This window comes from Lepidothrix coronata, unplaced genomic scaffold (assembly GCF_001604755.1).
Source record: "Lepidothrix coronata isolate B3197 unplaced genomic scaffold, Lepidothrix_coronata-1.0 Scaffold140, whole genome shotgun sequence".
Lineage (NCBI taxonomy): Eukaryota > Metazoa > Chordata > Aves > Passeriformes > Pipridae > Lepidothrix > Lepidothrix coronata.
The window spans coordinates 1,222,623-1,236,557 of record NW_016690320.1 but is presented as its reverse complement, the minus strand read 5'-3'; the positions used below and the strand labels follow the sequence as shown (position 1 = coordinate 1,236,557).

At 37.8% G+C, this 13,935-nt stretch overlaps 1 protein-coding gene across 5 annotated transcripts in view; it reads left to right on the top strand.

Annotated features, from left to right (window-relative positions):
- CGNL1 (cingulin like 1) overlaps positions 1-13,935 on the top strand; it is a 58,104-nt gene that overhangs the window by 8,293 nt on the left and 35,876 nt on the right. For 4 of the 5 annotated variants that reach the window (XM_017827559.1, XM_017827555.1, XM_017827557.1 and 1 more), the window contains 6 exons: positions 8,075-9,674; positions 10,227-10,321; positions 11,249-11,342; positions 12,644-12,745; positions 13,135-13,283; positions 13,762-13,897. In XM_017827559.1, coding sequence (XP_017683048.1) covers positions 8,088-9,674; positions 10,227-10,321; positions 11,249-11,342; positions 12,644-12,745; positions 13,135-13,283; positions 13,762-13,897 — 2,163 coding nt within the window. In that variant the 5' untranslated portion in view covers positions 8,075-8,087. Of the gene's footprint in view, positions 1-7,121; positions 7,248-8,074; positions 9,675-10,226; positions 10,322-11,248; positions 11,343-12,643; positions 12,746-13,134; positions 13,284-13,761; positions 13,898-13,935 lie in introns of all 5 variants that reach the window. The other variant, XM_017827556.1, reaches the window with a different exon arrangement.

The window sequence follows — 13,935 nt, the reverse complement described above, 5'->3', positions numbered from 1 at the left end:
GCGGGTTGGGTTTGCGGGTTGGGTTTGCGGGTTGGGTTTGCGGGTTGGGTTTGCGGGTTGGGTTTGCGGGTTGGGTTTGCGGGTTGGGTTTGCGGGTTGGGTTTGCAGGTTGGGTTTGCAGGTTGGGTTTGCAGGTTGGGTTTGCAGGTTGGGTTTGCAGGTTGGGTTTGCAGGTTGGGTTTGCAGTCCTGGGGCCAGAGTGGAAGGCAGCAGGTCACAGCTGGGCCTTTTCTCCTTGCACTGCACCAGTTGGTCACAGAGATGGACAGAGGGACTGTGTCTGAGGTGCTGGATGGGATCTAGTACTAAGTTTAAAAATAGCTTGTACATTCATTTATATGTAGTATTTTTTAAAGAATATAAAATCTGCTAGCTTTTTATGAGCTGGGTAAGGGTGATTCTACCTATAATAACAGGGCAGCCCTGTCTTGGATGCTGAAGAGCTGCCTTGATTTGGTATTTTGTGTGTGTGTGATACCAAGCATAAGTCTTTGCAGTGTAACACTGGTATATGGAGTTCTGAAAAATATATGCCATGTGGCTTAGGTTCCCAGTTACTCCTGATTTTATTCAAGTGTAAGATTTTTCACAGTCTCTTTCCTTCTGACAAGCAGGAAGAAGAGGTGGGACATGAAGCTTTTGGGCTGGTTTAAAAGGGAATGAATATTTGAAAACTCAGCAGTCTTTTTTCCAGGTCTTCATTTGTAGACATTTTAGTTAGGTCTTTGATGCTGACATCAGAACAGCTGACCAATAATAAAAGAAATCTCTCTGAGTAATTGTTTTCCCCATTAGTGCCTGCAGATATACTATGACACTGTATTATAGAAAATCCTTTGTTAGGCCTTTTGAAAGTTTTGAATTTTGACCACTAGACAGGGAGTGGCAGTTTACAGACAGTACAGGGGAAAAAATAAATTATGTGGAAGTTTCATTGTATATTGTAACTGTCATAATTTTCTTTCTAATTATTGTGGAGAGTGACTGCCAGATATGATACAAATATAATTTTATATACACAAAACAATGTACCTGAAGTAGGAAAAAATCTTCAGTGGGGATAAGGAATCTGTTTAAAAGATGGTAAAATTGTTGTTTCAGGTATCTTTCTGTTGCTGGATATTGTCAGTTTGCTCTTCAATGACTTTCACTGACTTTTTTTTACAGTCCCGTATGTAGAACTTTAAAATTTCACTTTTCTGCCTTCTGCTCCCCTGTGAGCAGTAGATCAGATACCCCAGAGCTGTCTTCCATATGGCATGAAAGGGACAACAACCCAGGCCCGTTTGTCTTGTGCAGAAGCAAATTTTAGGTAGGATTGACAATGATGAAGTTTCCCCTCCTACTTGCAAGGCATGTTTGCGAAACTGTGTTCCAGCAAGTATAAAAACATTGCAGTTTTGGTCTTTCCATGAGTTACCCTGTCCACTTCCTTTTCTTTACCCTCACAGTATGTAAGTTTTCCATCCTGTTCTCTCCTAAAGTTATTTCCTGTCCTTTTTCCATAGCTCTGTCATTTATTATTGCCCTCACACCCACTTTGTGTGATATTGCTGATACTTTCTGAATATTCAGCTGCACAGAGAATCCATTATTTAGTTTGGAGGGCAAGCTCAATGTTACGTAAGGCCGGAGGACAAATTTTATAGTGCCTTCCTGGCATTTTGCTGTGCGTGTGGAAAATCTGGAGTAAACATCCATAAACTGTTACATCCCACTTTTCAAAAAAGACACCGATTAAATAATATGGGCAGTGACTTATTTTTTTTCTTGTGGGAAGAAAATTTGGAAATAAATTACATGGAACCAAATGTCATTTTATTCTTCCATATTCCCTCGCTGCTTGTGTGCAAAAGGAGCCTATATGTGGTGTGAGGCAATACCTGTAAGGGGTCTGTGGCTCTTTAGGGAGGTCAAGGAACGTGTCTGTTGGTGGGATAGTGTATCCCCCCACATGCTGGTCAACACCTCTGCCTGTGTGTGCAGTGCAGCTGGTTGGTCTCAGGCTGGAGCAGAAGGTGGGACAGATGTGTTGGAGGCTTTGTGGTGAGGGTGTGTGGGCAGGGTACAGAAGAGAAGCTTCACATGCAGAGTTTGGCATTAACAGGATTGGGAAGGCAATTTTTTTGGATAAATCTCTCTTGTAGATTTGGCAAAAGAAGAACTGAAATGGATGAGTGGAGACATTCCATACCTCTGTGATGCTGTAATGCTAAGAAGGGAACAGACAAGTCTGGCACAGGAGTGTGTTTCTCAAAAGCACTCTTTTCTGCTCATGTTGTCAGGGAGAGCAGTCAGGGTTCCAGATGACAGAGATTTTCTTTTTTTGTAGGCAGGTCTCACATAGCTGCTGTTAGCTAGCTGTAAAATAGCTGTGAAAGAAAATGTTTTAAAGGAATTTGAAAAAAAAAAATGCTTTTTGCCTGTTAAACCTTCAGTGTTCATCTCCTGTGGTTCTTTGTAAAGTATCATATCACCACTGAAGAACAAAATGCTACAGAAGAATATTCAGAGTATTGGATTCTCAGACATGAGAACCTCTGCTGACAAGTTCTCTTTATAAACAAAAATGCCATCATTTTTGGCAAAAAGGAGTTGTTCAGAAAAATGAAACCTTTTCTGAGTAATGATAAAATATGGGACTTCCATATCTACTGAGGCCTGTATTTAAAATGAATGGTTTAACACCTTTATGAAGTCTTATTTTAGGAGGAAATCCCAAAACTGAAAGTCCTGAACAGCTTTGAGTGACAGGTGTCTTTGTTTGTAGAAGTTTTGAAAGGTTTCTATCCCTGAAAATGGAGTTAAAACACAAATTCAGCTTGAAATTTTCTGATGGCCTCAAGCAGTCCAAGGCCATGCTGCTGACAAAATAGGGGATCCCATCATTCCCTGGTGCCTTTCTTGCTGATCTGATTTTTTTTTGCTGGATCAGTAAAGCTGTGGCTGCACGTTGGGGGCTCGCAAAAGGAGCAGGGAGGGTTGTCCAAGCTGAGATAAGGGGGTGCTGCAAGTTTTGGGTTTGGGGATAGTGTGTTAAGGCCTATATTTTTAGAGTCAGTTGGTAATATACGTCCAGTGAATCTTCTCAAACCAACATATTGGGAACTGTTTAAGGAACTTGAGCCTGTAGCCTGGTGAAAGGAGATGTGACCACACGGGGACTACACGTGGTTCTCGTGGTTTCAGAGGGAGAAAGGGCCTGTGTAGATCCAAAGACTTGGGCCTGCAGGCTCAGCCTGAGTCTGATAAACTCATTAAGCAAGTTTTTTTCAGCTCTTGACATTTTTCAAGGATATATTTGATTGAAAATTACTCTTTTGTTGAACTTTTGAATAAAATAACTTATCTGGGACACACAGTCAGTACGCTTCAGTGGTCTCAGTAAAACTTCATGTGTTACCTTGTGGAGTCAACTTGCTTTGTTTGAGCTTGACTATGTTTCCTTCATCTTTAGCAGTGTTCTTTTGAATTTGCTTTAAATGATGATCAGTAAATCCAGCTCTTTAAGTTTATATGGTGCAACTGTAGAAACTCTGGCTGTTTGTTTTCTGAACTGTTTGCAAGTTTTCAGGAGAAACTTTATGGCTCAAAAAAAATGTAGCTTGGTATGAAGAGCATGTGAGGATACCAATCAGAAGGTGTCAATATACTTATATGGTTCTAAACTGCACCTGAACTTTTAATGTCTGGAAGATATTGGTGATTGTGTGGCCTTGACTATATTCCCTGTTGTTTTAGCAAGTAGAATATTTAAAAAAACCAAAATTATTGAAGTAGTCATTTCTTAAGTCCCAATTAATTTTTATATGATGTTGTAATGATACTTGCTTCACAGATAGGAGATAAGAACTGATTTTATAATATAATAGAATTATAGTCTTTTACCTAATTAAGACTTTAGGTAAAAGTCTTTAGCTTAAGACTTTCCTTGTGTTTGCTGAAAGTTGTATTTTTAAACTCTGAGACAGCAAATAAAATGACTAGCAAGTTATATTTAAAATTTAAAGTATTAGTTTTGTAGAAAACCTGGAATTAGGATTTATATCACCCTCTATTTAAAAAAAACTATTTTCTTTTAAAATAAGTAATAAGGAACCCCACAAACAGGGAAAATATCTTCCCAAATACTGTTTAAATATCTAATCTCTTTTCATAAGCTTAAGACTAAACAAGCTGTTTTGTCATAACATTTGAGGGCTTCAGCAGACTTAGAGAAGATTAAAACGGGGCAGTTGTGGCTGTCGGGGCCCCCAGCTGTGCCCCCTGCCCTGTGGCAGAAGCCGTGGGATGGAGCAGGGGGCTGATTGCCTTTACCTGAGTGTGCCAAGCTGCGGTGTTCCCTGGCAGAGGTGTGTACCCAGCCATCAGAGCTCTCAGATATTTGCATTTCTGCCCCGTGACATCCAGCGGAGGAGTGGGGCAGACAGATGGGAGAGGAGCAGCCTCAGTGCTCCCACCCTCATGTGCTGCTGTAACCCTGCCAAAGCCGGAGATTCCAACTGACCGACGGGTGTGTGGAAATGGGACTGCGACTGTAATTAATCAATTAACATACTTCAGGGATTTCCTCAGAAAGGCTGTGCATGAGGAAAGCCAGTAAGGCTTTTATTTTTAAGTTGAAAATGTTTGCAATGGTTTTGTGTGTTGTAAAACAACTTTTTGATGTTCTGTAGTTCATGTGAGTGTTATCCACTGCAGCTTGACATCCTGTAAAACAGGAATTCGAAGTAAAGCCTTCAATATTTGAACAGTAGGGTCATCTGTGCTGCTTTCTTGTTGATGTAATGGGAATTCATATATATATATATATATTTTCCACAGTTACATAAAGATAAAATGTTTTATTTAAAAAATTGTTGGGTGAACACTTTTATTTCTACAGGGGTTAATCCTTTTTTACAGTAAAATTCAGAGTTTCATTGTATAATGCACGTGAAGAAGACAAATACACATACTTCTTTATGGTTTTAGAGACAAATGGAGCATATTAACGATTAATTTAAGGCAGATTATTAACCTAAATATTGTTTCCACTATGTAGTAGGGGATTTGGTGTTTTGTGGTTGTTTTTGATGGTGTTTGGGGTTGGGGTTTTTTTTCTACTTCTTTAATATTTTTAGCAACATTGCAACGTGTTTGAAAGCACTGCTTCTGCAGTCACCCTGCATATGACACATTGTAATTTATTGCTTATCTGTTCTTTATGCTGCTTGATGTAAATCCTTTTTTTAAACTTTTATGTTTATTTTTATTGACCCCCTTTTCTTGTATTTGTTAATTGTTACCATTAATGGCAAATTCAGATGAACTTTACTCTCTTTATAGGTCTGCTAATCTATACAGCTTGAAGGTGTAGTGTTAAGTTTCATACACTAAGCAGTTTGTCTTAGTGGCATTTCTAGTCTTGCTGGAATCACTGACTGGAGAGCCTTTTTTAAAGATGTTCACATATTCACCTTCTGCAGATGTGCCACCAACTATGTATAAATCAGGGGGTTTCTTTCACTGACATGGTCACGTGCAGATATGCCATCTGTGATTTTAACTTACTCAGAGGAGTATCAGCACACTGTGTTCTGCAAACCAGATTTTTTCAAGTAGAGTTCTGAATAATTTGTATTTTCTGAAAACACTAATTGAGAATTTAAATGCTTGCTCTTTAGAAGTTGTGGTATTTTGTTGCTTTTTTTCACAGGCTGTTTGAAGTCTCTTTGTTAGTAATTTTCAATTACAAAATCATGTCTTTTGCTCCCTAGACATCATGCTGATTTGATGTAGAAGTCTGAGAAACTTTACTTTGTAATTTTTATTTTGCTAAGACTGGAAAATATTTAAATTTCTATTATTTCATTACATACCCAGAGAAGTAACTTCAGATCAACATTGTATAATATAACAGTAATATAAAAATGGAAAGCATAAGGGCTTCAAAATGCTTATTTTATTTGAGAACAACTTTTGAAATTTTAAAAGTATCCCTTTTTTGTTGCCTTGAGCAAACAAAGAAACTTTGAGACATGATGAATGTAACTGGACAGTTTAAAGACCAGAGTGGAGAGCCTGGTTTCCTTCCTGCCTCAGCATCCAGTCCTTAGATTGGTCCCTTTGCAGTGTATATTCTAAGTTAGAACTCTGCCCAGTGCTCTCTCTTTTCCCTTCCTTGAATTCTTAGTCACCATCAGTGCAGTTTAGAAGCTTGATTTCAGTTCAGTACCCTGGTCAAAACCCCTCTACATTGATGGAAATGTCTTCATTGACTCTGGGTGATTAGAATCTACTTTGTTATATTTGTCTCAGCTTAATTAATGTGTGATGTTGTGAGTATTCAGAAAAGAAGGTAAAAAAGTATGGAGAAATACATAGAATAGAGGCCTGAGATCATGAAGTGTATTGGTCCTTGCTGTTTCCTTCTGTTGTTTTTGCTCCTTCATTTTTCCACTTTCCTTAACCTTCTTTGTCTCTTCACTTGTTCTGTTTCTCTTCCTACCCCAGGAGTTCTTAAATGGAGATCAAATTCATAGTGTCCATTTACTTCACTTTAATAAGTGAATTTAACCCCTGATTTAGTTTTGGAATTTAGCTAGTTCACTGAATCTTTTAATAGCTAAGGAAGACTTTGACAGTGATACTGCTTTTTTCCTCATGAAAATAATCACTTGATATCTAGCATTATATTTAGAGAAATATATGCTGATTCCTTGGGATGAAGTAAGCCTGCTGTTGAAGGGGAGCTGGAGTTGGTTTTTAGAGAGAAGAAGAGGTTTTTGAGGGGAACTGTCCTGCTAGAAGGAAGAATTGGGTGGAAACTGGTATACTCTGAATATTGAGCCAAACTTTTTCATTCCCTGTCAGGAAAAAATGAGAATTCTGCTGTTGACAAATATCTGAGGGAGGTGGTTCATGCCAAGATAAATGGAGAATGAAACTGGCTGCAGAGGTTTGTTTTGCCATGAGACATCCAGTTGTTTCGGTTTCCTCTTGATGATTACTCACCCTTGGTTAGAGATCTTGGTTTTGTCAGGCTTCAGGGGTTACTCAACTCTCCAGCTCAGTTCAAAAGTTTATTCCTCCAGGTTTTGCAACAGTCTGACAGAGTCTTGTGTTCCATTCTTTTATAGACACAGCTCTTACTGTCACTGCCTGTAGACACTTGGCTCATAATATGCATCAGACAGTAAAGTAAAACTCCCTGCAAACCCAGCTCTTAGAGAAAGAAAGAATGGCATTTAACATTAAAAACACAGGTAGGGTTTAATTTATTGTTTTCTAGAACTGAAACAGTTTTGGTACATTTAGACTGGAGTTAACAATGCTTCTGAAAATGATACTATCAACCTTGGAAATACTGGCGGTATTTTTCCATTTTTGTTGCTCAGGAAAGTACCTTGTTTTAGGATAGCAACTGGAATTTTCTGGAACAAGGTTACAATTGGGAGGTTATTAAATTAATCCATATGAAAGTTTATTCTTAGGGATGACAACGAGATAATGAAAAAGTTTATTTTCAGATGTCATTAGAAACAAATGTTGAAACCCAAGTACATCAAAGCACAACTCAGAGGAATGAGGATATTGATTTTCCTTGCAGTGGTTTAGTTACCTGAAACTCATAACTTAAAACTGCCTGGTTGTGTTTTGCTCTCCCGGGCTTATGTTTAAAGGTTAATGTGGCTGGTACTAACTGCTGGCTATAAAATGATCATTATTTGTGAAGGGTACGGTCTTTCAGTAAGTGTAGTGGAGATACCCAAAGTAAAAACTGCTTTGACTCAGAAGACTGAACCAGAGTTCCTTATATTTGAAGTCACTTGATTCCAAAGCAACCAGAACCAACTCTGTGAAGGTAACATTTGCCATGATAAAATAACATTATGTTGATCCTGGAATCTGTCAGTCAGACATTTGTCTTTGTATCACAACGTTTGCTTTGGGCTTTGCTTACCTTGGACATTGATTTCTCTGCATATTGCCATTAGTCTTCATAGTCACACTGAATAGTGGAATAAAGTAATTAATGAAATAATTAAATTATTTAAAGCAATGACAATTTTGTAATTTTTCTCCTATTCAGCTATAATCCTCTGATGGACATGGAGCCATATTTTGCTGGGTTTAAGCACGTGCAGCCGGACTACGAAGTCACTCTTGAACTCACGAGTGAGGAGACTCAAAAAACTAAAAGTGCACAGAATTTGAGGACGGGGTCTTATGGTGTCAGTATTAGAGTCCAAGGAATCGATGGACATCCTTACATAGTACTAAACAATACAGAAGGATGTTTATCAGAAAATCCTCCTCCTTTTGGAAAAGAGCAGCAGGTCGTTTCTCAGACTGTAAACAAGCCAGCCACAGACTCCATTACTGCTTCTAAGTTGGAGGATAAAATCAACGAACACACAAAATTTACTGGAATACAGCACATGCAACCTTCCATGCTTAAAAAACTGAAGATAACCAATGTAGATGAAAAGGGAAGTGGAATGTCAAATCTTAAAGACGAAGCAATGAAATCCTCCAGTTTGTTGAACTTTCAAAGACATCCTGAACTTTTACAGCCTTATGATCCTGAAAAAAATAACTTGAACTTGGATAATTACCAATCTTCTGTGTGCAGTAAATCTAAGTCTTTTGCAGATGAAAAAACTGAAGCAAAGCCTTGGGTTTCCTCCTCTAAAGTAGTGTCCCTACAGAAAACAAATACGTACCATGCAGAGCCAACCAAAGCAAGTTCAAAAAAGATACATTCGAATAGGTCAGTAGAAGATCAAAATAAGCAGCTGTTGGACTGTCCCAGTAGCAAGATCAGCCCCAGCGACGTGGGTGTTTCAGAGTCGTTTTCATCTGCAGGAGGATCCCCGTGTGTCAGTCCCACTTCTTATCCAGAGACAAGAAAACCTAGACCAGACGTGCTTCCCTTCCGCAGGCAGGATTCAACTGGGCTGGTCTTGGATGACTCACGACGATCGTCGTCCTCATCGGCTACTCCCACTTCTGCAAATTCCTTGTACAGGTTCTTGCTGGACGACCAGGAGTATGCCATCTATGCAGACAATGTCAATCGGCACGAAAACAGGAGATACATTCCATTTTTGCCGGGAACTGGTCGTGATATTGACACTGGGTCCCTTCCAGGAGTAGATCAGCTAATCGAAAAGTTTGATAAGAAGGTCGATCCTCACAGGAGAGGCAGGTCAGGAAAAAGGAATAGAATTCATCCAGATGATCGTAAAAGATCAAGAAGTGTTGATAGTGCCTTGTCGTTAGGTCTTGATGTAAATTCAGATTATTTAGGTGAATTCAATAAAAGCTTGGGCAAGTCAACTGAGCACTTGCTGAGACCATCTAAAGTTTGCCTTCGCAAGCAGTTATCCAGGGATCAGAAGTCGCTTTCCAAAGAGATGAAGATTTCTGCTCGAAGTGTTGGAAAACTGCAAATGCCTGTTAAAGACACTGAGAGCAACAATTTCAGCTCTTTGCAGCACCACAAACAAAATGGAGCCGATACTGAGAGCTCAGTGTGTAGGTCATCTACACTCCCAGGGCAGAGTAAGAGGGAGGAAGGTAGAACAGTAACTTCCACTTTATTGTTGCCAAACCGAATCACAATTTCCCCTGATTCAGGGGCCAAGAAGATTTCTGTAAGAACATGTTCATCTGTCCCTAATATTCAGGTAACTTAGAATTTTTCTTTGAGCTGTCGTTTGCACTCTCATGTATGAAAACTGTCATGTTGTTAGTTGTGTATTCTGGTCTTCACGAGAACAAACTCCCATCACAGCGTACTTCCAAGTGGGATTGTTCTGGAGAAATGTAAATATAAAAATTATTGTTGTTGTAAGTGTAGAAAACATGGTTTGTAAAGCAACTTATTCTTGTGTGGGTGAAGCAATATGGTGGGGCCAAAGCAGATTTTTGTAAATGATATTATGATGATTCGAAAATGCACAAAAATAGAGTATGGAAATATATGTAAGCAAAAATGCACAAAAATAGACTATGGAAATATATGTAACTACACAAAGTTAAGTTTGTTTCTTTTCTTTTGGTGTGGAGTGTGGTTTCTTTTTGCAGTAAGCCAAAACTCCAGTCGATCTTTGAGAACTTCAGGTCCACAGTACATGAATGTTTTCATAATAGAATAGAATGGAGAATTTCAGTTGTACAGGTTGTATTTACAACTGTCATAGGATTGTATCTTTTGGCATTTTTTCTTGTCCTTTTAGGCAACTCCTGATCTCTTAAAAGGCCAGCAAGACCTCGCACAGCAAACGAATGAAGAGACTGCTAAACAGATACTTTACAATTACCTTAAGGAAGGGTTAGTAAACATTAGTAAAACTTTTGGAGAGGAGACTGTATTTCCTCAATGCTTATTTTCTACTGCATTTAAAATGTGGAACAGTGAAGTCAAAGCTGTAACTAAATGAAATGTCTGTCTGATAATTCTGTATCTCAGCTGTGTCCTCTAAGGCATTACAGGATCTCAAAACACCCAGGCTGTGAGGACTTACAGAAGGTATTGTGCAGGATATGATTAAATGTACTTGAAACTTGTGAATCGGAATATGCTTGGTCTTTTAAAGACTTCTGGAGTTAAACTTATGATATAGAGGTTAATGCAGAATTCAAATGGTACCTTAGGGGAGTTTAAACCTTTGGGTTTTTTAAACAGCAACAAAAAATGTTGTATCTTAAAGTTTGACAGCAGCTCTCTTGTTGCTGTGCATTTAATCCTTTGTCCACCTGTAACTCTTTTACTTGGTATTTTCTACTGATAACTTATTGAAAGATGAAGGAGAAATTAATTAAAAACATAAAATGCATTTAAGTTTCTTTGCATTCCTGTTGTAGCAGGATCTGGGAGCTGTTTGAAATGCTATTTCATGGTGCAGAAGTCAGGACTTGAAAAACCTAGTACTAATTACTTGTAATTTCGGTGTGTTTGAATAATATATATATGCTGAATATCTGTCTTGACACAGCTACAGTCCTACAGAAGAGAGTTGCAATTAAAGAGCTCAGTGATCTTTTTTTTGGTTGCCTTTTCAGAAAACATGTGGGATATAAATTTTTAATTCCTCTCTTTAAAGGTTTTAATAAATTGTAGCTAAGATAATTTCTGATTGGTTCATATTAGTTTGGGGGTTTTGTGGTGATTTTCAGTAGTTTGGGCACTCTGAATTTGTGTTGTTAACAAAATAGTAACTTTGATCATATCGTTGCTTACTTCTACTGCCTGTTTTAGAAGTCCTGATAATGATGATGCAACAAAGAGGAAAGTCAACTTAGTTTTTGAGAAAATTCAGACTTTAAAGTCAAGAGCTGCTGGAAAGACACAGGTAAAGAATTTTTAATTTGCTTTGACTTGTTTCAAAGTGCTGCAGTATTCAGATAGGGCTTGAAAAATTTGAATTCCCCTTACTGACTTCAACCAGGCTGTTCTTGTAGCCCCTCAGGAGCGTAGCTTAGTTTTGATCATGCACTGAGGTGACTTATGGAAAATCTATTTGCTAACAATTAAAAAAGAATGTAAAGAAGTCTACCATGAAACCATCTACATTTTTTTTCTGCGTTTTGGAAGGAGAGAGATGCAAACTTGAACATGAACATAATAAGTTGTCAGATCAAAGAAAAAGCTACTCTACTTAGCTTTAAAAAATAGTGGTGGAGCATCTTCTCCTTATAGTGCTGTAAATAGATATCTAAGTGGAGAGAGTATTTTAATTTGTAATTTAGAAAAGCAGTAGTCTAGGATATTGTATGAAAGTCACATTACAACAGCATTTGGCAATCTGCCTACTGAAAAGTTTTTGGTTCCTGCTAAATGGTACATTTTTTTATCAGTTCTAAAGCCAACTGAAGAAACACCCAGTTGTTGCAGTGATGGCATGAGAATGATTAAATCCTTATTGCTTATTATTTTATTCTGGGCTTTAATTAGTCAAAATGAAAATCTATTTTGCTTCATATTCTTTTTAATCCACATATACCTGTGCTTTTTCAGAAGTCTATTTTAAGTGTAGTTGCTCACAGCACAGTTACTCTTTTTAAGACATCTCTTTCTTAGTGTTTGAGGAGTTTGGAGTAGTGAATAAAAATGTTAGGCACATGCACATAGAATTTCTTAGGTATCTGCACAGATAAATGTTAATCTGTTAATTGCAGTGAGACAGATGTGGAATGAGAGACTCATGTAGCTGTTGTTATTAACTACAGCTTTTTTTTTTTTTTTTTGCAAAACACATCCTTAAAAATTACCTAAAAAATGTGTTTGAAAATCTGTTGACACATGAGCATGAATTCCTTTGATGTCCATTTTGCATAATTAGAAATATCTCAGTCAAATTTGGGCCCACGTACTTGTGAATTGTTTCATATGTTGCCTAATTTGAATTTTTCTTAGGTTTGTGTATTTCCTGTTTTACTGACAACTTGCTTTGAGCAGTTATCCAGAAATTTTTATGAGAATCAAATCATGGTTTCTTTGAAAATCTTAGCCAGGCCTGACCCATAGGAAAAGTCCTTGGTGAGCTCAGACAGTTGATGCTACACTTTATTAGTCCTGCTTGTAGCTTTGCTTTAGATTTAAAAAAAAGCATGTCTTGCATTTGTGGGAATAAATGTCTCTGTTTAATTGTAGGTTTCGGATTCTTCTGCTGAAGTAAAAGCATTGGTTGAACAAAAAGCAGAACTTGAAAGGAAAGTGGAAGAATTAGAGAAAAAACTGGATCTGGAAATTAGGGTACAGCACTTTGTTGTTATAAAGCTTTTGACTATTTCAAATATACTTTCCTAAATAAGTGATGACTGATCAACCAGCTGAATCTCTTTTGCTTCATATTTTTCTTAATCCAGATATACCTTTGCTTTTTCAGAAGACTTTTTATTTGAAGTGTGGTTGCTCACAGCACTGTTATGCTTTTTTAACAAATGTCTTTCTTCTCAGTTTTTGGGAAGGAGTTTGGAGAAGTGAACAAAACTGTTAAGCAATTGCACATAAAATATCTTGAGTATCTGCAGAGCTAAATGTTAATCAGTTAATTGCAGCAAGACAGACGTGGGCTGAGAGTCAAACTGTGTTACTCATGTAGCTGCTATTGCCTTGCATAACTTTTGGTGTACAAAACTCAGAATCAGCAGAATTCCAAAGAAGAGAGAGATGCTACACGAGCAAGCCTGAAAGATCTTCAGCTGCAGCTTGATGAAAGTGTACGTGAGAAGGAAGCCTTGAAAAAGCAGCTGGAGGAAAATGAGAAGGACCTCAGGCAAAACCTGGAGGAGTGAGTTAATTCTAGAGAAGTTGTCATTGGGGTTTGTACCTTTCCTTAAACCTTTTAGATTAAAAGTCCCTGTGTCTGCAGGATATTCAATGGAATCAGATGAGTGCATTTGTTATAGTAGCAAGTGTTTCTACCATTAAAAAGTGGCATGTTTTTAGAATATCTGGAAGGAAAAGAAAGATTGCTGAATTATAGTTGTCCTCTTAGTGCAGAATGCTTTTAATATTTCACAGTCATGATATACAGTTCGAGTCTTTGAAATGTGGAAACACTTGAATGACCAAGTTTGAAATAAAATACAACTTCCCACTTAAATACCTACTTAGATTTCTCATTTTTACCCCTCTGACATTTAATTTTTCTGTCTCATTGTATCCCATTCTCTTGTGGGAGTAGATACATATGTCTTTTTAGTACTTGAATGAACAAATTAGTATTTCTACAAATTAAAAAAACCTCTCTGATTTTTACTGATGAGGCTTTTTCAAGTGAAGATGGAGCAGGAACAGCACCAGACTGAGATCAGAGATCTTCAGGACCAGCTCTCTGAGATGCATGATGAACTGGATAATGCAAAACATACTGATCAAGGGGAGAAAGAGATTCTGATTGAGGTTAGTTATAAAGTGCCAGAAAGAGAATAAAAAAATCA